Source organism: Oryzias latipes, chromosome 5, assembly GCF_053564925.1.
Source record: "Oryzias latipes strain Hd-rR chromosome 5, Olatipes_Hd-rR_3.1".
Classification (NCBI taxonomy): domain Eukaryota; kingdom Metazoa; phylum Chordata; class Actinopteri; order Beloniformes; family Adrianichthyidae; genus Oryzias; species Oryzias latipes.
This window is the reverse complement of record NC_136241.1, coordinates 8,092,405-8,116,814: the sequence shown is the minus strand read 5'-3', so window position 1 is coordinate 8,116,814 and position 24,410 is coordinate 8,092,405. Positions and strand designations below refer to the sequence as shown.

The following is a 24,410-nucleotide window of genomic DNA, read 5'->3' as shown; positions in this document are numbered from 1 at the left end:
GCCCGTTTAGCTTAAAAGCATGCAATAATTTCACTCTGTTCCCTGACAGAGGATTGTATGTGTGTATGTGTGTGTGTGTGTTGTGATTTGCATTACACAGTTAAGCAGATGATAAAGGGCAGAGAACTAAATACCACAAGAGTAGGCATGATTTCCTGAGATGTATGTGAATAAGGCTTTAACAACTTTTTGTTTTTTTGGGGTGTTAAATCCAGCCCCTGCCAGGATGATGCTCCCACTCATAAAACAGCACAATGACAATGTACAGTGGCACTAATACAGAGACATAGTTCATCATGACATTTTGTGCAATTCCCAACTGATTAGGGTCATTATGTTGGAGACCTGATTTATGTTGTCATTTCCACTCACCAATCCTGCATCAATGAATCTTAATGAATTGGTAAATAAGGGTGAAGATTACACTGTGTGACACAGCAACATTTCTCACTCTCAGCGGCTGAGATTTATGCAGCCAATTAGAGACTAACAGGGAAAATTGGCCGACAGCAACATAATGTTCTTTATGGAACAAAATGAAGGAGCTTTCTTTGTGAAGGGCAATTCTACTATCAGTTTGAGCGTCCTTAAAACACCTTCTGGCTCAAGGTAGCATACAAAGCTTATATCTTGTGGTACATGGTACTGGTAATCTCTGCAGTGATCCAAAGGTTTCTACATGCACCGTGGCTTATCGTGCATGTTTGATCAGCAGGAAAATAACAGAAACAATCATTTTCTCCCTGCAAACATCAGACACCATAGGCTGCTGCTTGTCTAATGAAGACATAGAAGCTTTTATCAAAGCGCGCTCTTTGGAGATATGCTTCTTTAGGGTGGGAAAAACTAAGTATTTCATTTGCCCATGTGTTTTTTTTTTTTTTAACCTAATTATAAATCAGGATAATATTTAAAATTATCCTTTTGTGAGAAGAATACATTTTGGTTCAAAACAAATCAAATCCCTTGATCTTTATTTCAAAGGACTTTTACTAAAACCCAATCACCTCTCTGGGATTAATGTGAACAACACACAAAGAAAGACATACACTATACAATGTCATTAAAAGTTGTTGTCATTTTCCTGACACATCATTATCAAAACCCAGATAGTTTGTGGTTTCTTTCATCCACATTAGAAAATTCTAAAGATGATTATCCATTTTTGTGCATCACTACAAAGCCCAGAACGTTTTCCAGCTTATTAATACGAACTTCTTAAAAAGACACTTAGAGTTCTAATGAGAGCTTTTTTGTATTCCATATTGTGACTGGATTTGTGTGTGAGGAAGCGGCTCTCCACATCTAACAAGCTGGCTTGCCATTAGGCACAGGGGCTGAGGGATGCTGTGTGAAAAGGAGTGGAAAATTAAAGCTGAAGCAGTGCAGGAAAGGGCTTAATTTACTGGCATGTACAGTATGCAAATGAGATTACTCTCAGCTTAACTGCATCATTTATGTCCATAATAACAGCATCATCATTACAGAGCTCAAATTAAATTAAACTGCAATTAGCATATCAAAGTGATTGGTTAAAGTTGAAAACAAATACCTAATTTTGTTAATGAACATCTGTAATCACCATGTAAGCTCTGAGTGAAAACACTTCAAACCAACATGTGCTTTGGAGAAGGGGAGGAAGATCTGGTGCTAACCACGTGTCAGTCTGATGACACGTGTGTCTGTGAGGCTGTTTGCATGATGGGGTTTATACCTGGACAGTTCTACACTCTGAGGATTTATTTGCCAAACTCCAGGAGATCAAAGATCCAAATTCCCACACTTGCCACGCTGGGAGCTCATCAATAAAACACTAATCACTTCAAGGCTGATTTTGAGGCTAAAGCGTCAGATAAAGGCTTAGGAAAGCTTCCATACTGCACTCCGCTCTGCCTGTCTGCAATGTGTGCTTTGAGTCCTTCAGACAAACATTTGAAAAAGTGTGTCTTAAACTGTATATTTCCTCAAGCCTTATAATAATTCAAAGTTGCCTCGTTCCATAGTTCTCTGGGTCCTCTGGAAATCTGTTTACGGTTTTTGTGTCAACTTGTCTGACTGTACTATCTCTATCTGACGGTTTTTGAAGAACCACTGTGATGAAACTAGTGTTTTCTGTGTTTTTAACATGTTTCTGTGGCATTTTTCTGATGGTGGAGGACATATATCAAGAAAGTTAAGATTAAAACTGCATTTCTGAGTATTTCTTTATTTAATCATTGTGAATGAGGAGCAAACGAATTAATAGATGTACTTTTCAGTTCTCTTCCATCCTGAAACCTCCATCCCGCCCACAACTCAGAAGTGAATTTCTAATGGACTCCTGTCGCTAGACAACGACAACGATACAGGTTTTAGATTTGGCTAAAAATGACATAATCCTAATTAAAAGACCCCTGGGAACGCTTTGAAAATAGATCAAAATTATATCTTTTTCTCTCCCCCCATGATCCATACATGTTTCAGATCAAGATGATCAGGTACGAGGACGGAGCTAAAAACAAATTTAGAAATTCTTTTAAGCCTTCAGAAAGTAGTGCTCCCCAACCACCGGGCCGCGGACTAATACCGCCCTCTGTGCTGCTTGGTACCGGCCACAGACAGAAAAAAAATACATTATTATTTTCCTTTTGTTTATTTTCCAATACTAAAGGAAGTTTTACTGTGTAAAACTATCGAATTCTATTCACCACATCTGTCTTGACACGACTGTCTTGACTTTAAGCAGCTGCTCGGACCACTAGTTAGTAGCTCAACGCCTAAAAGCTAACAAAAACCAAACAATAAAACATATTTGGAAAGTTTGGGGAGAAAAGAGTCAGTGAGGAAACCAAAGAAGAGCCTTCAACTTTAAAGAAACATAAAGCTGCTGTTTACAGACAAAACCAGGAGTTCTCCTCCAAATACGGATTTATTGAGACAGTTGTTTCCACGTCCCAGAAGCTGCTCTGCTTAATATGAGGCCACTGACTTTTGAAGGTTTAACATAGGCGGATAATAATGTTGCAGATGGGGTGGATTCATGATAATTATTTTATTTAGAAAGTACCAGTTTTATGATGGTTTTGACATTTTATTTTGCTTTATTTATCCATCACTCCTTAAAAGTCGGACGCAGCGGAAGTTAGCGTCCGGTTGTTACCATCCACTTTGACGTTAAAGGCAAAATCTTCATCACAAAGTTGAAGTTTAAACCAGACACAAACATTTTACAAAGAACAAAGATTCAATACAATAAAGTTGATGATTCGTGTAAACTTGTAAAAAGGGCATTTATGAATTTTCCTACAGCAAAGCTGGATTAGGCAGACAGAAAATGTTCCTCTGTGTTAAAAAAATGCACAATGAATCAGGATTTTAATTTGAAAAATAGAGTTTTTCAGAAACCGGAAGCTTAAAAATATTAAACACAAACTTTGGCCCCGTTCAGACTGGTCCGTGGAAACATTTTCTGACATTTAACCGGTCTGTGGCCTGAAAAAAAGTTGGGGACTGCTTTAAAAGGATTACAAGGGACATGCATGTGCACAGTAGATGTAAACCACAAACATCCTCTCTGCCAGCACATTCCTGAACATCGGGGTTATGTTAAGAAACAAGAATTTCATTTCATTGTCCTGAGAAGATTTGAAACGAGTGGCTTTTTGTTTTTCAAAGCAAAAAGTCTTTTTGTTTGTGATTAAGTGTAAGTTAAAGCCTTTCAAGGTAGAGCTGGAAAACTGCTCCATCAGCTAATGACGGCCCTCATTACATGGAGAAGCAGTCTAATGAAAGCGCAGTGGCCGGACGATTCCCTCACCCAGCAGAAAACCCTATGAAATGCTAATATCTCATTGCTAATTAAATGATACTAAGTCCAAATGCACCTTCACGCCTGGTAGCTGGAAACATAAATTTTATTTTTTAACACTACACTACACCCAAAGACGTGCCTGAGCAACATTCCATTAATTCATTTTTATTGCCACCAATAGTCAGAGTTGCCCTGCAGTCGGCCTCTCCCTCCCTGCTTTACTGTATCACTTTTCCATTGTGAAGAGAAAATAATTCATGTGTTACCTCCACTTAATTTCTCTTCTTATAACACAAGAAGAAATAAAGACATAAGCGCACAACAGCCACTATTGTGGCTGTTGTGTGTTGTTAGGCAAAAGAAGGATAAAAGGTTTCTGCCAGCTGCAGCTGAACACGTTCTCCGTGTTTACACTTCCCAGGCAGTAAACAGGTTCACAAGAAAAGCCTGCTGTTTTTCTCAGAAACTGACCTTCAATCCAGTACACCGTAGTTTCTCCCCTCACTCCAAACAAAGCCTCACTGACTTTATCTTATCAAAAAGTAGCTGCAGCAGGTCGGCCATTGTTGTTATGTGTGTACATCTTCAGATAAAATAACAAACTAGATGTTCATTACCTAAATTAACTAAAAAGAAATCTCAGTCACTTTTGGACATTTACAGCTTTCTCTATGTTGACATTTTAAACTGAACTCTGAGCAGGTGATAGTCACAAAGAATGCATCTTCAATTATTTATTAAAATAAATAAATAGTCTTTCCTACACTGCAAACATTATATCTTAAGAAAGGAAAAAGACCCCCCCCCCCTTTTTTTTTGAAAAAAAATATTGTTTTCTGTCTTGCAAGAAAAAAAACTCTTATCAAGAAAGCTTTTCAAAAGCAAAATGATCTGAGTTTGAGAAAACACGTCTTGGTGAGTAGAACTTTCTGCTTAAAAAACGAATCTCAAGTGATGTTTGATTTAGTTTGATTTTTTTATCAATAGGATACTTAAAAAAAACCCAGCTTTTTTAAAATCTAACCCCTCCTTAATCTGTTTCACAAGCACATTTGCTCATATTTGACCTCACTCAAAATCATGCAAAGTAAAAAAGCAGGAAAGTTTTCCACTTTTGATCACGATGAGTTATTCCTAATGTTTATGGGGGGGGGGGGGGGGGGGGGGGCAGCACAGGGTGCATGACTTCACCTGTGATCTCCTGTGGTTGTTAATAAAGTTTAATTGTTTGTTAAAGTTTGTTATTTCATGCTTTGTTATGACTGATTGCAATAATGGCAGATGTAGACTCGTTACAAAATGTCTCAAAGTTGGATTTACAATCAAAGCAGGAAGTAATAAATAATGGATGATTAATTACTGCTAATTACAGTTAATTAATCACTGATTAACCTTTAGGGTGTTTTTCATGGGACCTGGTAGTTTTTAGATGACTTTTGGGCTGGAAAAGCGAGCTTTTATCTGGCAACACTGACAGAACTCGTAAACAGGACTTTGCAATCAGTCTAACTTTTGTGCTTTTAGACTTAAAAAATAAAGGTTGATCATATTCTTTACAGTGTTGTCTCACATGATGAATATTTTTTTCATTTGCAAATTTTCAAAAATCTTTAAAGTATCACTAGCCTACGGTAAGCAATAAAATGCCAGTCTTAAGGTCATATGTTAAGAACATATGACCTGATGTCTGTTTGATCCAAGTCCAGGTATTTTCCCAGGGATTCTGTGGGCCTGTACTGTGTAAACCACGCAGCCTGACCTTCTGCATTCCTCACACTCCATCCTCCCATTCATCCACAGACACAGATAATACTGGGTAAATAGCAGAAACGTGAGGATTTTAGGATTGAGGTGAGGCTGTCATCAACTTCTGCCAGCTGGAAGAAAAGCTCCATGCACCAAAGAACCCCCCCCCCCCACACACACACACACACACGCCAAGCAAAGGAATACAACAAAATCCAGTCAGAGTCACCTGTAGGGAGGCGTCTGACTGTAACACTTCAAGTCTGATCAAATAGATTTTCACTTTGCCCTTCTATCTCCTTTGTGAACCTCCAAAGAGTTTCACAGGACTCCTAAAATAAGGATTTTTTTTGTTTTCTTAAACTTTACATGTTCCTGCAACACCTTGGGTTTTCTGTCCATACTGGCATGATATGATCCAAACCCCCTAAAGCGGCTTAAAACCGCGGCAGAGCCGCCTGTGGGCCACGGTGGGCCACTGTGGGCCAGGGCGTGACCTACAGCTGAACCAGCCTGTGCTGGGCTGCATGAAGGAGGGGAACAGCCACTCCAAACACAATCTTCCCACTCACTGATAAACAACTTCACACAGCAAACAAAAGCCCATCAGTCAGCCTGCACATTACTAACAAGTCAGGGACAGAGATTGATGGACAGATAGAGACAAATAAAGAAGGAAAGAGAAAAGAAGGAGCCCGGGGTAATGTGAGAGCGCCTCACACTGCAGCGTGGATGAAAATCAGTCCGAGCCCAGGAGCTGTAGGACTGAGAGAGCGTCAGTGCTGCTGAGCTGGGACATTTGTTTCTTATTGTGTGAGAGGCAGCTGCAAGCGTCCCCCAACCGGGGCCCCTCGGATCTGCTCCGGCCTGCTTTGACAGGGAGGTAACCATATTAGGATGCATACGACAAAGTAAACAACAACATAGCTGCAATGACATGAACTTTTTTAGCAAATGGTGTTAGTCCTTCCTGTTTTCAGGTCCTGATGTTTTTCTACAAAGACTTCACTAATGAAAATAATGAAGCCGAGAATTTATAAATAACTAGCATTTAAATAAGCATGTCTGCGCATTTGGCTAGATTACGACAAGAATGCAGCCTTTCAATAGGACTGAGCATTTCCTCTGTCTCTCTCTCCGAGGCCATATCTACACGGCAACAGCAGCTAATCCTGAAGACAAAGTCTCCTCCAGGCTGCAGCCTTTCCACAATAACAGCCACACCAGTTAAAAGGTAAAAAAGGTAGAGGTAAGCAGGGAAAACAGCTGTTTTAGGAGTCCAAGAACAGAAAACCAACAAGAGAAAGAAGGAAAGCTTCCATTTACAATGTCTGTGGAGGATCTCGCGTATCCAGTATATTTAATAGTATAAAAAGAATATTAATAGATAAATAAATCCACTTGAGATTTAATGTTTACAATATTATGAAACATTCCCACATTTAAGATTTGTACTAATAGATTCAGATAATAAATTCAAAAAATCGGAGGAAGGTGGGACCTGGGTCCATCTGTCCCCTACCCCTTCCCTGGTGGGGGGTGCGGGCCCCTTGGCGATGGCGGCCGTGTCCCTTGGGTGCCGGCTCCCTGGGCCCGGCGGTGCTCTCTCCGCGCGGTGGGGGGGTTCATATTACACCTGAGCCGGGGGTGTTCGTGTCCCTGGGGGGTGGGTCCTGGTCCTTGCCCCTGGGCGCTGGGCCCCGCCAAACTTCCAACATGGCCGAGCCTGGTCGGGCCATATTTATAACATCCCTTGTGGGCCGCCCTTTTTTCCCCGGGGTTCCCCCCTCCTGGGCGGGGGCGGCGGGCCCCTGCCTTGCTCCTACCTGGACCAACCGTGGGCCGGGTGGGTGGCTGCCTGGAGTGCGGAGCGGGTCTCCCTTGGGGGGTCCTGGCTCGTACCTGGGGTCGGGGCGGGGGGATGCCCGGAACTCCTGGGTGGTGGTGGGGTGCTCGTCTGGGGCTGTGGGCGTCCCTCTCCGGTGGGGCCCTGCGTTGGGCTCTTCCGGCGCGGCGGGGGGCTGCTTTCCTGGCTGGGCTGGGGCGGCGCTCTCTTTCCCTCTGCGCCTCCCTGCTCTCTGGCTCTGGGGGCCTCGCGGCGGTCCGGCTGGCCCTGGCCTGGGTGGCGGTCTTGGTCGCCCGGGGGGCGGTTGTTCCCTGCCTGTTCCCGTGTGGCGTTGGGGGAATTCCGGCTGCCGCTGCTGCTGCGGCGGGGGTATGGGTGTGGGGGTGGCTGGGCGCTCCTCCTCCTTCTTTTCACATTCCACCATCCATTTTAGAAGAACATAAACACTCACCTGAGCACAGGTGTTAGCTCACCTTTGCACTAATAGTTTGCATGATTGAATGAATGAAAGATTTCACACTAGTTGGTTTAAAGGCATAGGTATGCGTTCGTGAACACTATCTGTTTTGTGTGCATGTTGACATGTGGACATTTTTGCGGCTAGCAGGTGTGTTGATAATATTTGAGTGTGTGTGAACAGGCCCCGCCCTTTTTGTACTACATTTGAACCGTACCGTAACGATAAACAACCAGTAAGCCTGTCTGCTCTATGCTGCTTCATGGTCTTACCCCCCTTCCCCTCCTATTATCACCCTCCTACCCCCCCCTCTCTCTAACGTCCCTCTCTCTTCTTCCCCTCTTTCCTTTTCCGTCCGGTCCAACACCAAAGATTTTCAAACATGATTGAAATTAATAAATTTTGGCCTCAATTACAAAAGGGGTTTATTCAGACATACCTTTGGTTTGTCTGAAGATGAATAACCCCTCTTGTTAAAATAAAATATGTCCAACACAAGAGGCCCTCAGCTCTCATCTGTTTGCCTAGCTGTTGGACAGGACAAGTTAAAAAAAAAAAAAAAAAAAAAAAAAAAAAAAAAAAAGAAAAATTCAAAAAATCGGCGGAGGTTTCCCGCACCTTTGGGTCACACAATTATACCCAAGGTTTGCTCTTTTACATGTGCATGGGCGCTCTTGAGCTGTGTAAGGTAACCTTTCTTTAGCTGCCATTACAACCCCCTCAGGAGGGTTCGGGTCCACAAGGTCTGGTCTGCAATGCTTTAGCACGCAGCCGTACTGTGTCTGGACCTGGACAGCTTGGATAAAAAAAGGACATGATCACAGGTTTTAAATGTCCTGTACATTCTTTTGAAAGAAATTTAATTTTCGGGGCCAAGTCAACTTTTTACCAACTTTTTTAAGAGTGTAGGGAAAAAGGGACACCCTATTAATTTTGTTGTCTGTTGATTTGCCGTCATATGAATGAAGAAAAAACAATAACAACTTCACTTGACTTCTAATTAAAGAGCAAGCAGAGACCTCAGCTACAGCACAAGACCTTAAGCTAAAACACATCGACGACATTCTCTTTCAGTTTCAAAGCGATGTTTTAAAATTGATAACATTTTCAACACTGATGTTGATTAAACAGCTAGACAGTGTTGACCTTTTAGTCAAAAAACCTTTTTTCACTAAGACAATGCTATGGTGCAACTATACTTTCTGAGGAAGCAGAGTGGACTCCACAGACACGCTATGCTAAAACATTTAGCCCTTCTGTTACACTTTCACCATGGGAGGAAAGAAAGAAGAACATAAGTAAGAACCTGGAGCAATCAAGAGCCTAAACAGCCTGTCTGAAGTTTCATCAATGGCATTATACATTGATAAAATAATCTATGGAAATGTGGCTAAAGATCCTGCTTCAACCAGTGTTTACCTGCAGCTAAGGCACGTGAAGGCAGATTAAACCTGCCTTTCATTTGATCTCTTAAAGAGATCTTAAAACTGAAGCAACAGACACATCAATACAGGTTTGGTTGTGATCTCTGAAGCATTTGTCGTCTTTTACCCTAAAAGACAACAAATCCTACTTGATTCTGAGTAAAATGCTACACAGAAAAAATAGGCTGACTGTTTTCCCTGATTCAAAATTCAAGTGAGCATTGCTGCAACGCTGGTCCACATCTATGCGGTCCATTAAGAAGAAGCAGCATCCTCTTCATTTGTTCTCCCCACATGTTGACTTTTATGGTTTGGTTTGAAGCCAGCTCCCCCTGCTCTGGCTCTCTCAGCCTTTTTCCTAATCTTACAGCAAAAACGCAAGCTGTTTATTTGCACAAGGTTGAAACCATTCCATTAAAAGGCCCTGCCAGGTGCTTCATCCCTGAGAGGGGGTTGTTTTCTCAAATATACATAGAAAGCTACTGCAGGCTTGCATTCAGCATAACATTTTAGGTGTGTCCCAGTTTAACCTCAATAGATAAAATGCATTCAGATCACTCTTTTTTAGCAAAGACATTTGCTCACATGTTTATCAGATGCATTTGAAAAATGCATTTATTTTTTGGTTACAGTATAACTTTACCGTTACCGAAAAAAAGACTGACTCAGGAAGACCGTGTTGGACAGTGTTGTCATTTTAGTAGAAAGGCGAAACATGAATGCCCAAAAGCAGAGCTGATGGTTTTCCTCTCTCAAGTCATTAGCAGACGGATTTTGCTTACTTTTGTCACCCGAGTCAATCTCACACCAAGGCTGTTGTGTTAGCTGTCTGCACCTGACAGTCAGCTCACATGATCACAGGGAGACCAGGACGTGTACATCTGTCAATATGCTTCAGCCCAAAGACGATAGACCAGTTTAATAGAAAAACTTTGCAGGGATTCACACGTCTGCGCACGACACCAACTCCCACAGCAGATGGAAACTCATGTGAAGGCCGCTAGAGATGAAAGGAAAAACCCAAATGTTCCTGAGTAAGATGCCATGTTGAATTTTATTCTGTATTCAGAACTGTGTAGTATTCTTATATTGTGTGGTCATAAATGTTGTTTTTTGTATTAAATTCTACAAATGTTCAATATATACAGTATATATCGTTTTTTAAAGATAGATACTATGTTGACTTACAATTTGAAAGTGCAGCCTGTTTAGCCAGACGGTACAGAGGCGGCAGACCTGCCAGAAAGAGCCCTGAAAGCAGGGAGCAGCGCATCAGATATGACGCACAGACAGCAGACAGGTGAGGCCAGGTGAGGGGCTTTAGAATGCTTTGACACATCCTGTGATCTTAATCAGCAGGAAAAGGCACTGTAATGCACTGCCTTTCTGCCACGGATGCTATTGTGACACCTATGTGGAGATGTTCTTTGTTTTTTGTCATAGTCTGTTTCTGCAGCAGATAGGCTGAGAGCGCAAATTACAGCAACAAACTGCAGCAGACAGAAACATTGGAGAAATCCTCCTTAGCGGCTTCACTTCATTCAGCCATTGGTTTATTATGTTCCAAGCAAGGCAAGTCATTAAAAGAGCTGTTCAGTAGGGATGTGCCAATCAGAATTTTGTGTCCACGATCCGACTCCGAGTCACTGAATACAGTCTTGATCCAATACTTTTGTGAAACATTTTTAAAAATGGAAAGAAAAAAACAGTTGATCCAGGTTCCCTATTTTATTGTATTCCCCTTCTGTTGTCATTTAACACTTACACTTGTGAAGTAGCTTCAACAATCAAGTAAAAGTAGTGCTTCACTATAAACTAGTAAAAATAAGTGATATGCATTCATGTGAGAAAGTTTGGAAACTGTAGCATTAGTTCCTTTAAATGTCCTTCTGATTAATTATGATCCATGTTTACATAGAAAAATCTTTAAAAATAAAAGTGATTTTCTATAAAGATCATTGAATGACAGTACGGTAATAATTATTGATGTGAGAAACTTTGGGGACTAAAGCTTTAGGATCTTCAGAGCTATTCAACTATGGAGTCCTATGCTGTTCATAATTAAATAAATAAATATTTAATTAAATAAATAAATATGACCTCATGCAAATACACAATCAACCAATAAATCCCTCATAAATTTATTAAAAGATCATGAAATTGTGAAAAATCTGCACACAGATTTTAAATAAGCCATTATATTATTTAATATATTTCATTTTGCTTTAAAAACCTGTTCATTATTTTAAAACAACATTTTAAAATATTCATTTTTAATCATGTTGAATATTATTGTAATTCTGTCTTTTTTCAGAAGTTCGTATTTCAAAATCAATATTTTCCAAAGTAGCTTTGTTTTTATTTCATGTTGCTGTTTTTTCACAATGGCTTATTTATTTCATGAAGAGCTTTTTCAGGAGAATGTCTCTGTCTGTCAATCAAACTAGACAAGGTGGAGACACTTTTGTGATTGGCTACTCCTTTACTCAGACATGAGCAGCAGCACCCTAACTACATCGATCGAAGATGCTTCACCAAACGGCGCAAGACACACTCTTCAACACTAGGGGGAGTATGCACCTCAACACATCCACAGTGTTACAAGAAATTGGGCAGTTTTGGTTCTAAATTTGCAGATAAAAGTGGCTTTGGGCGAGTTTGCATAATTCGGGTGATTTTGTGGTCGGTTCGACAATTTTCATCTTCTCATGAACATCTAGTAGTGGCTTGAGTTAGGCTAAGTGGTTGTTGGAGTTCCACTAAGCTTCTATGACCTGGAGTTCCATGAACGCACCATGCCGCATGTGGGAGGAGCTATCAGCTAATGTTTTTAGCCTGATAGCCACATGGAGCGGTTGCTTGTGCTTATCTCAGTAACAATGCATGGATGCACAATGCACATGGAGAGTGTTTAGATGTCAGAAACGTCATCGCAGGAAAGGTTCAACATTTTCCCTCAGAGGGAAAAATAAAATCAGAGGACCTGATTATAATCATTGTCTCATTGAAAATAGAAAATATCATAAGGTTCAAGAGGCCTGAGCAGGCTTGTCCTGCTTTGCGCAGCTGCCTGGTCTGACTGTCGGTCCGCCAGCTCACCTCCTGCGAGCCGACATCAGGCACGATGTGAGCTCTGAGTCAATGGCGTAAGAATGAGGAGTGTTTGAACAGGGGACTTATAGAGACGCGGACGATCGGAGCTCCTCTGTGGTTTGGTCCACACACACCCTCAAACTACAAAAACAGTGTCGTAGATGTTTGCATCTTCTGCAGCAGACAGATTGTTTGACTCTATTTGATCTGTAATGTCAGCAAAGCCGCGCGGATATCGCTGAAACATGTAATCTCTCTGACTGGCACACTCGATTTCCATGGATGAGCCAATGAGCGTTTAGATCCCGCCCACTTTCACTGATTGACAGACAGACCCATTCTCCTGAGAAAGCTCTACATCAAATAAATAAGCCATTTTGAAAAACAGCAACATGAAATAAAAACAAAGCTACTTTGGAAAATATTGATTTTGAAATACGAGCTTCTGAAAAAAGACAGAATTATAATAATATTCAACATGATCAAAAATGAATATTTTAAAATGCTGTTTTAAAATAATGAACAGGTTTTTAAAGCCAAAAAGAAATATATTGAATAATACAATGGCTAATTTAAAATCTGTGTGCAGGTTTTTCACAATTTCATGATCTTTTTATATATTTATGAGAGATTTATTGGTTTATTGTGTATTTGCATGAGGTCATATTTACTTATTTAATTAAATATTTATTTATTTAATTATGAACAGTATAGGACTCCATATTCAACATCAGATGTTATTCACATCTGCACAAAAACAAGGACTTTCTTTATAAATTGTTGCTACAGCATGAATGTCTTGATAACTTTTCATGAGTAGATCATATCAATATAACCATGTCTTAGTTTCAGTTTTTTTTAGATATTATAGATTCATTTCGTTTTTTCTGTGAATATCTTGCTAACCCTACAGAGCTGTTTTTATTAGCCGTTAGCCTCCCGCTCAATCTGCTGCCATTTTCCACTGTGCTTTACGCCAGCATAATGTCCTGATCTGTGGACTTCTACCAGGACATGTATTTAAAATACACAGCACTGATAAAAAAAATAATTAAATAAACATCTGATCACTGATCGGGAGTTAACATCCGATTTCAATCAAGTCTGCAATCACGTGATCGCATTGGTGCATCCCTAATATTAAGAATGAAGGCGTTATAGATGCATGGATATTCAGCAGGATGCAAAAGCAACTGAATTAAAAGCTGATTAGGTTTTAGACTGAAAACAATGATGCTGAAATAAAAAAATTCCTGCTTTGAAAGAAGTTATAAGTAGCAATAAACAATAACAGTCAAGGGAACCATTGCAGAAGGCCAACCTTCATCCCTGCATAAATCTAAATGTGACCTTTCTGTGCACAGATCATTTAAAGCCACTTGTTTATTCTTATCTCCTCCATGAACTAGACAGAATAAAGACACTTCAGCAGAAAAGAAAAGAATGCAGGAGGACTCAAAAGGGTCTGCATCCTCTCCAGACTCTAGTCTTTCCTCTACATGAATTTACGTAAGGCAAATGAGGTCAATCACGAGATATGACCATTTTGAATTTCTCAAGAAGAACAAAACCCTTTTCTGCACTGAAATGATTCATTTTTGGAAAGCTAGATGTGATTGGGTCAGAATCACAGGCAGATATCAGAAGCAGTGCAGCTGACGACAGTTTTTCTACATCATTATATTTAACAAATGTGTGTTATGATTTACAGTTATTACAAAGGGTTCAGATGTGGAATAAAAGCTACAGAAAAAAATGACTCTTTATGTTTAGACTGCACAACACCTTCAGTAACTTTTCCCAAACACTTTAATGAAACTAGAAATGTTCCACTAAGGAGTAATGCTGGCTTAACCTGACTAAGCTGCAGCAGAACCAGGTTTTGCTTTGTGTATTTCTTTCTTTTAAAGATAAAGTTTCACACAAAACACAAGTTTTTGTGATGCATTTTCCTTTCTTAGTGCATTCTGCTCATCCAAGCTAACAAATTTACTGAATCTCCAATCGTCATTATTCCTGTGAAGTTTGTCCTGTCCCAGCAGACACTCATGTCCCAACTCAACAAAGTCAACTTGTCCAGCACAAAGCAGTCAGGCCATGTTTTGAAAACCATAACAGCGTTTATATTTACTGAAAAGTTTTCTTCTTGTTTTGTAAACATAGCAGTATTCTACTCGAGCAGTGGAAGTGAGCAGCTGGCTCCAAGACCTTGAATTTTTACCATTTTTCCTTCTCTCAGCATATATAAACCATTATTGTTGGGGGGGGTTGCCAATTTTCACCTGTTAGGGACCTGGGTCTGTTCTACTCACCACTGCTGGTCTCAGGACAGCAGAACGTGACAACACAAACAAAGAGCACCTGTCCACCCCACCCATACACACACACACACACACATATAATACTGTACACAAACAAGAAAACTGCACTGCCCCCAGGTAATTATTAAGCCGATTCAAAGGAGCACTTCCACACATGCTGTGGCTGCGACGGGTGAATGATTGCATGTTTACTCTCAACAAGGACTTACTTGTTCAGTGCAATCTCCTGTTCCAGCAATGGTAAGCCTCCTCACCCTGTGGACACAAACCAAATCATTATTAATAGAAGGGAATTCATTACCGAGGTGGAACATAATGTTTGTCATCAGCACCTACAATGCAGTTCAATGGGTAGTACACATGTGTAAACCAAATACTCGTAATGAACCACCTGCTGCAAATGTTCAGGAAAGAAGCAGCATTCCTGTGCTGAGTCCCTTCATAGGTTTGGATGAAGCTGGACTTCCTTCCATGCCAGTGTGGAAGCCGCCTTTCATTTCTCTAGCAGCAATCCCTGTTTGTGTAATTGATCCTCACTTTTCCACCTGTCTGTTTCCTTAAACCACACCCACTGATGATAACGCAGGAACAATGGGACTGGTTTATTTGCAAGACAAAAACTTTCTGGCAGTTATGCTCTGTCCTGGAGCGGCTCGGATCTGCATCGCTAACGTCTCTGGAGTAACCAGCGAGGCCCAGGCAATATAAACATTTGAGAGGAGAGCACACCGTCATACGAATGAGAGGCACTCTCAAAAGTAAGCAGAATTGCAGAATATGCAGTGATTAACCCCCGCTCCAAGAATTAAAACAAAGACTCCTGCTCTTACTGTTCTCTGCTGCCGTTGACATTTGGCAGTCAAAAATGTGGCCAGGCATTAGTGTGAGTGTTTATCTAAAGGCGAGATAACAACAGACAGTTTTCTGCATTAATTAAGAGGTAAATGTCCTAGTTGGAAATGACAGTCAGCGTTCAGTTCCCTCTGAGCTCTGGCTGCTAAAGCCACAAAACTGGCCTGTTCTCACAGAACTGTCCAATTGTTGGGATTCATTCCACTTCGATCAGCATATACTCAATGAAATCATTAATCAATGCTGAGTGCTGACAAATGGCAGATATATTCTCTGCTTCAAATACGAAACCAAATTCATTCCTATCACAGGAGTTTCATGAGCATAACATCCATTTACGTACATTTTCAGTCAAATTAATGATGGAAATGTATACAGGAGAGGGAAAGAGAAGCACGCAAGATTCTGATAGAGGCTGTATGCTTTTTTCTCCTGCTAATATAAAGCCCATCTTGTAATACCTAAGCGAATAATTGTCTCCATTTGAAACAGCACAAGGCGGCTCTATTGCCATTTGGAGCCGTGGGGGTGCAGAGATCAAAGGGTGAGGATAAACAAACACATGCTGCTTTCACTGGTGGAGGAAAGCAAGCCCATCACACACTCCCACTTTGAGATTTTAGGAAATAGAAGATCTTCTGGTTGAGATAATTACCCACCCAGGTGGGTAACATGAACACTCAGTAAGACGCCTAAGCAAAGAACATAAGTCACAAGGCAACAATTTCCTAAAACAAAACAGCATTTTTTTAGGTTCTGTTCTTCTGCAGCAGGTTGTAGTAAAAAAGTAAAAACAGAGGGGGCATTTCTGACAAAGAAATGTCTTGGCATTTAGGAGTCACTGATGCACAGATGGCCATTAGTCCAAAACCTGTTTTCAAAAGCTGGAGGGAAATATGTAAGTCCAGATGGGTTTAGCAAAACTATCTAAAAACTGTGGTTCTATCTGGTTCTGAACAGTGTCATTGTATTCCGTGCACAAATCTGAAGTGGACTTTTTGTGGAGGGGTCGCAGGTGTGATGAGCTCTCCAGTCCCAGGTATGTTAACAGAGCCTTTCGCTTTGTTGAAGGATTGCATGTCCAAAATATAAATGATGACACCCCCACTGTAACGCATCCCATTCGAACAAAGAGCCACCATTCAGTGTGGACAGCGCTTCAGCTGCTTTAATGGACAGGCTATCAACAAAAGATGAGGGCCCATGAATATTTACCACTAAGTAAAGTTATTCCATTAATTGCATTAAGCATTCTTAACACTGTATCTGCCGCTTCTACTGTGGCGGCTCATTAATGAACTCTTGCACATCATTACCATTCAGGCCTGGCTCAATGGTTGTCAATAGGAGACTGTTAAACTAGCCTCGTCTTTACAGCACAGCCTGAAAGCTTAAACCACTCAGTATCTGCTTTTGAAAAAAATCATCTGCATCTGCTGACCGTGCTAGGGCCTACAGTTTGTTCTAACAAAAAAAAAAAAAATAATAATTAAAAAAAATCTAAAAACAAAACAAAACATAGATGTCTTTTCCATCACATTGTTGAGGCTGGACGATCTGTGTTGAGACAGTTATGCTTTGTATCCACCGAGCGGTCTGGTATGGTACGTTCCTATCTGGTATTTTAGGCATTTCCATTATGGAATGGAACGGTTAAGTCAGACCGGACCAAAGCATTTTTTGGCCCCCATTGTAGGTCAATAGACAAATGGAATGGACCGGTTAGGGAGGGGCTACTGTTGAAACCCATTGATTGGCTAAAGGTCATTATGACAGAAGAAAGTCCAAGAAAGCAGCTGTATTCTTCTTTGCCGCACATCAAGTTAAAATGATTTAACTGACACACAAATCACTAATGAATTGCATTTAAACAGCGCAATTGATATACGTGATCTTTGTGTGGTTTATTGTCACTGTTTCCGTGGTTTTAACATGGTTCCTTCGTGATACATCTGTGAAAATTTAACATAAAAACCACAATTTTTTTTCACTATTTCCATGTATATTCAAGTATGACCAGTTATCATCCATGCAATATGTGCAAAATGTATGTATTGGCTGTGGGACATTGCCTTAACTTGTGTCTGTTCTGCAAAACACAGACAAATCTCAGCATGACTGTAAATACATTGGTATTACCCAGTACTATGATATTAATACAATAGATTCAAGTTTTTAGTGCAGAGTATTATCTCTCTCCATTTTTAAATGAAAATTTATCGAACAATTTAAAATAAAATATATGACATGATCCAAGAAAGGCAAAGAACATTTTAACATTTTACATGTTTCCTTTTTCATGAGAACCAAGCAGAAATCTATGACAGGATGTACACATAAGGGTGTGATAATAACCTCATCACCGCTGTGATGAGGTCATCACCCATCACCGCACTTTTTTTTTTTGGAGTTTTTTTATTTATTTATTTTAAGTTCTGCATATGGTGCATGATTAAAACTATAATAAACACATTTCATCTTTGCTGATAATTTACTTTTTCTGCTAGTCCTGTGTTCAGACTTCAAGGGTTTCTGGGGGAAACCTTTTATTAATGTTCTCCTTCACTCCCTCCGCCTCTCACTTCCTCTTGCTGGCACGCGGGTGTCAATCCCTCCACGCTGCACGCTCTCTCTACTTACACACACATGCGCGCGGTTCCAAAAGCACATACACATCCTCATTCTACAACAGAAGTTGTTATTTGTTAATAAAGAATACTGCATTGTAATTGTATTCATTTGCGATGCGTGGGATTTTGTGTTGGGGGGGGGGGGGGGGGGGGGGGGGCTGCGGTTAACTGCGACTCCGCGCCCCCTGCTGGTTCATCACCACGGTGATCAAAAATCTCACCGTCAGAGCTCTAGCTGTACAAGAGATATTAGATTACATATTACATTAAAATTCAATATTACACACACACAACAACACACTTGAGGAAAATGTAAGAGGCAGTTCCTTTTGTAGAAGCTGCTTTTGAATCTTTACATCTGGTTGTTGTTTGGCTTTGAAAAGACATTCTAAATTCACTTTAAGAATGTGCAGTTGAGGCTAAAAAAAGATTCTTCATTCCAGTTTTTAAAGCCAATTTATAACCCAGTTTTGAGGGCAGGAGTAGAACCTCTATACCAATATTATTGATGCTGGTTATCCTGCTTTTTCTTAGTAGGATCGTGATTGGAAAGATAAACTGTTCAATGTGTTTTTGGTAAGAGGACCACATCATTGTGGGTTTGGAGTTCTGGGTCAATAATTATAAAGGCAAATCTCTTTAAAATGCAGATCTGACCTTGAACTGTTAATCAAGACAAGCAAAGACAACTTTCAGACTGAAATCTAGAACAATCAGTGCAATAAATGTTGTCAACAGAACTTTAATGTTCTCAGAGATAACTCAAAAATGTCACTAAACTCATTGGCTAGCAAAATGTATTTATTATTTATGTAAGTTATTTATGTTTATTAACTATTAACTATTAAGTAAAAAATCTGACTTCACATCTGGGTAATTTGTTAACAAGTAACACAAACGATTATTAAATAAATGCTAAAAAAAAAAATTAGCTGTCTGGTGATGGTACAAAGTCATTTTTCCACATTATTGGCCACTATGTCCCAATGTTTTATTCTTATGTAGTTCATAGCAGTGAATAAAATGATACTTTTCTAACTTTCCTTAAGGCCCAAAGTGCGTTAGTCACAGTACCATTTACTCACATGCACACACACATTTATACACTGATGACGGCTCTGCTGCCAAACACTGGCGCCAACCTATAACCACCAGAAGCAATGTATGGTTCATTGTCTTGCCCAAGGAAACTTCAACACATGGGTGGGGAAACTGAACTTGTATTTAAAGAATGAAAGCCTCTCAAAATCTGTCAGTCCACAATTTCTTTGTATCCTTCAGGAGACGGGATATAACAATAAAATTCCAGGGTGTTTAGCTCTGAATCAGCGTTTGTGATAAACTTTATTTATGTGTGTAGAAGAGCAAAACAGTGTTTGTAAATAGCATGCATGAGAGTACAGTAAAGTTTATTTGAAAGTTTATACTTTTTTTAGTAGGGCTTCTCACAGCAAACCCTGACATTCCAACATACCAACATGAATGAAAGCCAGTTTCAGGCCAACCAGCTGATGTTCTGACTGTTTTTTTTGCAGAATTAAGATTATCTCTAAACTCAAGAAGAAGCCGCGCTGTCTGAGGAGTGCCAAGCCTTTTTGATCTACCACATTCTTTAGACCTACCACAAGTTTTCCTGAGCTGTTAACAAAAAATAAAAATTGCATACGAGAGATTTGATATTACCGTAAATTCCGGACTACAAAGCGCACCCGATTACTAGCCGCACCCACCTATTTTCACGTGTTTACCTAATTTTATACATACACAAGCCGCGTCGGAGTACAAGCCGCATGATTTAGGCAACATTGTAATCCGCAACATTGTAATCCTGACAGATCACGTCCTGACTCACAGAGCAACTGTGATTGATTGGCACACAGTACGTGAAGTCAGTTTTGCCTCAGGCTCATGTATTTGAGTATATCTGCATCTGCCAAACAGTATGCACCTCTATTCTGTTCACAAGTTCCTCAGTTATGGTTTTTATTTTATTTTTGTAACTTATTGACAATCTAGGTATCATACATAAAATTACAAACAGTAACCATATAATCAACATTACATCCCTCAGTTATGATGAGGAAATTTACATCCGCGATCCCCCATTTCCCATGAGTCTTAGGGGCTAAAGGCGGGGCAGACGCCCGGCTCGCCATTCTGTTGTACGTGTTTAAGAATGAGCAAGGAGCAGCAGTGGATGGAGGGGTGAACGGGAACAGCTCTCCTTCCGCTTGTGTCACGGCAGCGTTATGGTACTAACAGGGCTGGTTAAAAAACACGCTAGTAAAATAAAGCAGCGACGACTGAAAAGCGCGCGCCTCAGCGCGATACGCGCGCCTCCTCGCGGCGCGTGGGTCAGAAGTTTCCTTCCACAACAAACACTGTTGGTCCGCGGACGCCTCCAGTAAGCCCTGGCTGCAGCCTGCAGAATGGCTCGACGCCTCTGCGCTCTGCGCTCGCCCCGCGCGGTCCTTGTCTCCCCTTCCTATCTACTCCGACAGCTCTGGCCAGGGCGGCTTCAAGGAGGAGCGCTTCGTCCCCATTGCGCCGGTGAACGGAGCAAATCGTGTCTGTGCAAAGCAATCGGACTTAATACTGTACGTTTTGTGTATGAGGGGCGGATGCGTTGTTACGTGTGGGAGCCTTCAGACTGCCATCGGCCCCGCAGCTCACACGACACGCAGTCTCCAGCTCACACGGAGGCTGTGAGCGTTTCAATGCAAAACTCCGCTCAGTCCTTAGAAACCGTTAACACGACCACGAATTGTGTTTCCAGTCGTGTCCCGACAAAATAAAGGCTGATATTATTCCCATATATTTACGTGCAGCCAGCCGAGTCACTATGACTCAGAGGTAAATGCACTCCGGAGCATGCGCTGTTCTCTCCGTCACGCAGCTGACCGGCTTTTCCAAACCCGTTGGTGATGGTGGATTTTTTCACGCTGCTTTTAACGATTGCTTTTAACTTGAAAGCTTCATCATATTGTAGCGGCGATCACGTGCACGTTGGGTTTAATGGCACCAAAGGATTCTGGGATGCGGCTGGGCATGCGTGTTTCGTTTTGTTGAACCATGACTGAAGTGTCTAAGACCTGAAGTCAAGTCCATGCTGTTTGACTGCTTAGAGGCGTGTTGAAAATGAAATGACTTGTGTTTGGTGTTAGAGAATTCAAACCATTCATTGTGTCCGAAAATACGTACACGGCGTCCGCCAATAAAATCCATAAATTATCCGCGTCACTGAATAAGCCGCACGGCTGTAAGCGCAGGAAAAAAGTAGCGGCTTGTAGTCCGGAAATTACGGTACATCAAGTAAAACGGATTCAACGCACAACCCAAAATAGACACACCCCTGTATTTCTTTGGAATACAGTGCAGAGTTTTAGCAAATTTATAAATTGTATAAACTCTTCCTACTGGTCCCCGATTACATAGAGGAAAACAGGATTTTTTTTAGAAATACCAGTGCCACACAATGTATAAACATTGGGAATTGTATGCAAAAGAAACTTCAAAACACTTCAATAAAAAGATAAACTGTCCACTGTAGCAAGTGGTTTGGGATTTTGACAGAACCAACTTTTTTCTAATCATTGTGTGAGAAAAGACATTAGGTGAAGTAAACCTATTTGCAAAGGGAGACCATTTAAATTGGGCAAGTGTCAGTTTGCTTTCTATCCCTTTTAACCAGTACTGTGATCATCTCTAAAACCTGCTGTAGTGTGTAAGCTGTAAAAGCTGCCAATCACGAAAAAACAAACAAACATGCATGAGCTGTTGCTGCAACTAAACTCCATCATTTTCTGCATGCCACAGATACCTCTAAATACAAAAGATAAAATGTATTACACAAGGAAGGTGGGACCTCTGATCATCTGTCACCTGCTCCATCCCTGGCGGGGTTACCAGGCCGTCAGCAATGGAGGCTGTGTCCCTTGGGTGCTTGCTTCCTGGCCCCGCAGCCATCTCTACATGCAGGGAGAGGGATCACTGAGCTCTCTGGCAAGACAATCGACCGGGGATCCCATCACATCTGAGCCCGTGGGTCTGCGTGTCCCTGTAGTGTGGGTTCTGGTACTTACCATCGAGGGCCGGCCTTCTCCAAAATTCCAACTGTGGGTCCTTATGGACCCCCACTTCTCTTGGGCATCCTCCTCCGGGGCAGGGGTGTCTGGCCCCTGCCGTGCTCTCTCCTAGACCAACCGTTGGCATGGTGGGTGGCTGCCTGGAGCTTGTCTCCCTTGGAGGGTCCCTCGTTCGTGCCTTGAGTTGGGATGGGGGGATGTTCACACCTCCTGGGTGGTGGTAGGCTGCTTGTGTGGTGGCTGGGGGTGCTCTCCTGGGGCAGGGCCCCACAGTGGGCCCTCCTGGCACGGCAGGGGGGCTGCTCCTCTGGTAGGGCTGGAGCCTACACTCTCTGTCCCCCTATGCCTCCCTGCTTTCTGGCATTGGGGGCCCATGTGGCGGATGTGATTGCCCGGCGGGCGGTTTTCCTCTATCTGCTACCGTGCAGATGTTGGGGGGTCCTGGCTGCCGATGTTGCTGCGGCGGGGGTCTTGGTGTGGGGATTACTGGGCACTCTCCCTCCTCCCTTTTACATTCCATCATCCACGGCAGAAGAACAGAAACACTCACTCGCGCACAGGTGCTAGCTCGCATTAGCACAAATAGTTTGCGTGACTGAATAAAATGTTTTACATGTGTTGGTCTGAAGGCATAAGTATGCGTGCGTGAACGTTAGTTGTTTTATATTCATGTTTACCTGAGTGTAAATGAACACTATTGGAGCCAAAAGGTATGCTTGTAACATTTGAGTGTGTGTGTGTGGACACCCCTTTTAGAATTGTTATCTCTAACATCCTTTTCAAGTTCAGCTCATAGTTTTGGAGGCCATCATCATGGTAGAAGCACAGGCGGAGTCTCAGGCCTTGGGTTTAGCTCAAAACTTTATTTTCTATTTTCTTCCATTGCCATTTCACAGTCATGCCCCAAGCTCTAACCGCCAACCAACAACAAACTCCAAATGCTTACAACTCCCACCTTTATAGGATTTCTCCTTTGGGAGCTACCATCCACCTAGGTTCCCACAGATAACCTATTTACACAAAATATTAAAATAAATACATTCAAAGTTTCCCCAACCCCTTTAAAAATAAATAATTTCCCCATACAAAAATAGAACTCACTAACTGTTCCTAAACCTTCATTTTCTATTCCGTTTAGTCCCTTTAGGGGTCACGGGGCTGTTGGAGCCTATCCCGGCCACTTGTTCCTAAACCATTTCATGAATTCACTCAAATAATAAAATTACTACTCTAAATCACCCCTGTTAACTTTACAATGATTTTGCTTCCCTCCCACCAATATAAGGTTCTTATACCCTCAGGGATCTCTTTTGCTGGCCATTCCATTCCTGACACAGGAAACAGAGGTGAGTCACCACAATCAGACAAGGCATACACATAGACATGGAGCTGCTGTAAAACCTAAATATTTAAATCTATGTGCTTTCATATGTTCTCCTGACCAGTAACAACTTTGCTGCTGCTTAACTTTAGCTACATGAACAAATAAAAATCTATCAGTAAACCATCTCTGCCTGTTGCTTTAATGTGACAACTGCTCGCTGTGACAATCCCTCTCTCTTCTTCCCTCTCTTTCTTTTCCGTCCGTCCAACAAAAAACTGTTACAAATATAATTAATGTGAATAAAGTTTAGTATAAATTACAAAAGGAGTTAATTCAACTATGCACCGGGTGTATAGAAGACTCATACCCTATTGTAAAAGTAAAATATGTCCAACACAAGAGGCCTTCAGCACTCATCTGTTTGCTCAGCTGTTGGACAGGACAAGTAAAAAAAAAAGAATCTGATCATTAGGTCATCTGCCAAGCCATTTTCTATCATCAAAAGTCACACCAATAAATACTCAGTGCAGTCTCGGCTTTATGTACAGTAGGGCTGCAAGATATGAGGAAAACTTGCGATATGCGATATTAGAGATTAATATTGCGATAACGATATAATTTGCGGTATATAAAAAAATAGAAAAATACCAAAAACATCATTCCCATTCCATTGCAACAGTTTAAAATCATACTCCAAATGACCCTCATCGACATAGGTGACAAACATCTAACATAATAGGCCTCCATCTGATTGGTAAACTATGGGAAGGCGTCCATCTGATTGGTCAAAGCATAAAGGGATTTATTTGATTCGTTAAAAGCGTCAAGCTGCCATAAGATTG

At 41.3% G+C, this 24,410-nt stretch overlaps 1 protein-coding gene across 31 annotated transcripts in view; it reads right to left on the bottom strand.

The window, feature by feature from the left end:
• Positions 1-24,410, bottom strand: part of foxp1b (forkhead box P1b) — a 206,541-nt gene that overhangs the window by 96,069 nt on the left and 86,062 nt on the right. For 27 of the 31 annotated variants that reach the window (XM_078946975.1, XM_078946970.1, XM_078946995.1 and 24 more), the window contains one exon: positions 14,887-14,932. In XM_078946975.1, the coding sequence (XP_078803101.1) occupies positions 14,887-14,932 (46 nt within the window). Of the gene's footprint in view, positions 1-14,886; positions 14,933-15,068; positions 17,112-24,410 lie in introns of those variants that run through there. The other 4 variants (XM_078946977.1, XM_078946980.1, XM_078946985.1 and 1 more) reach the window with 2 other exon arrangements.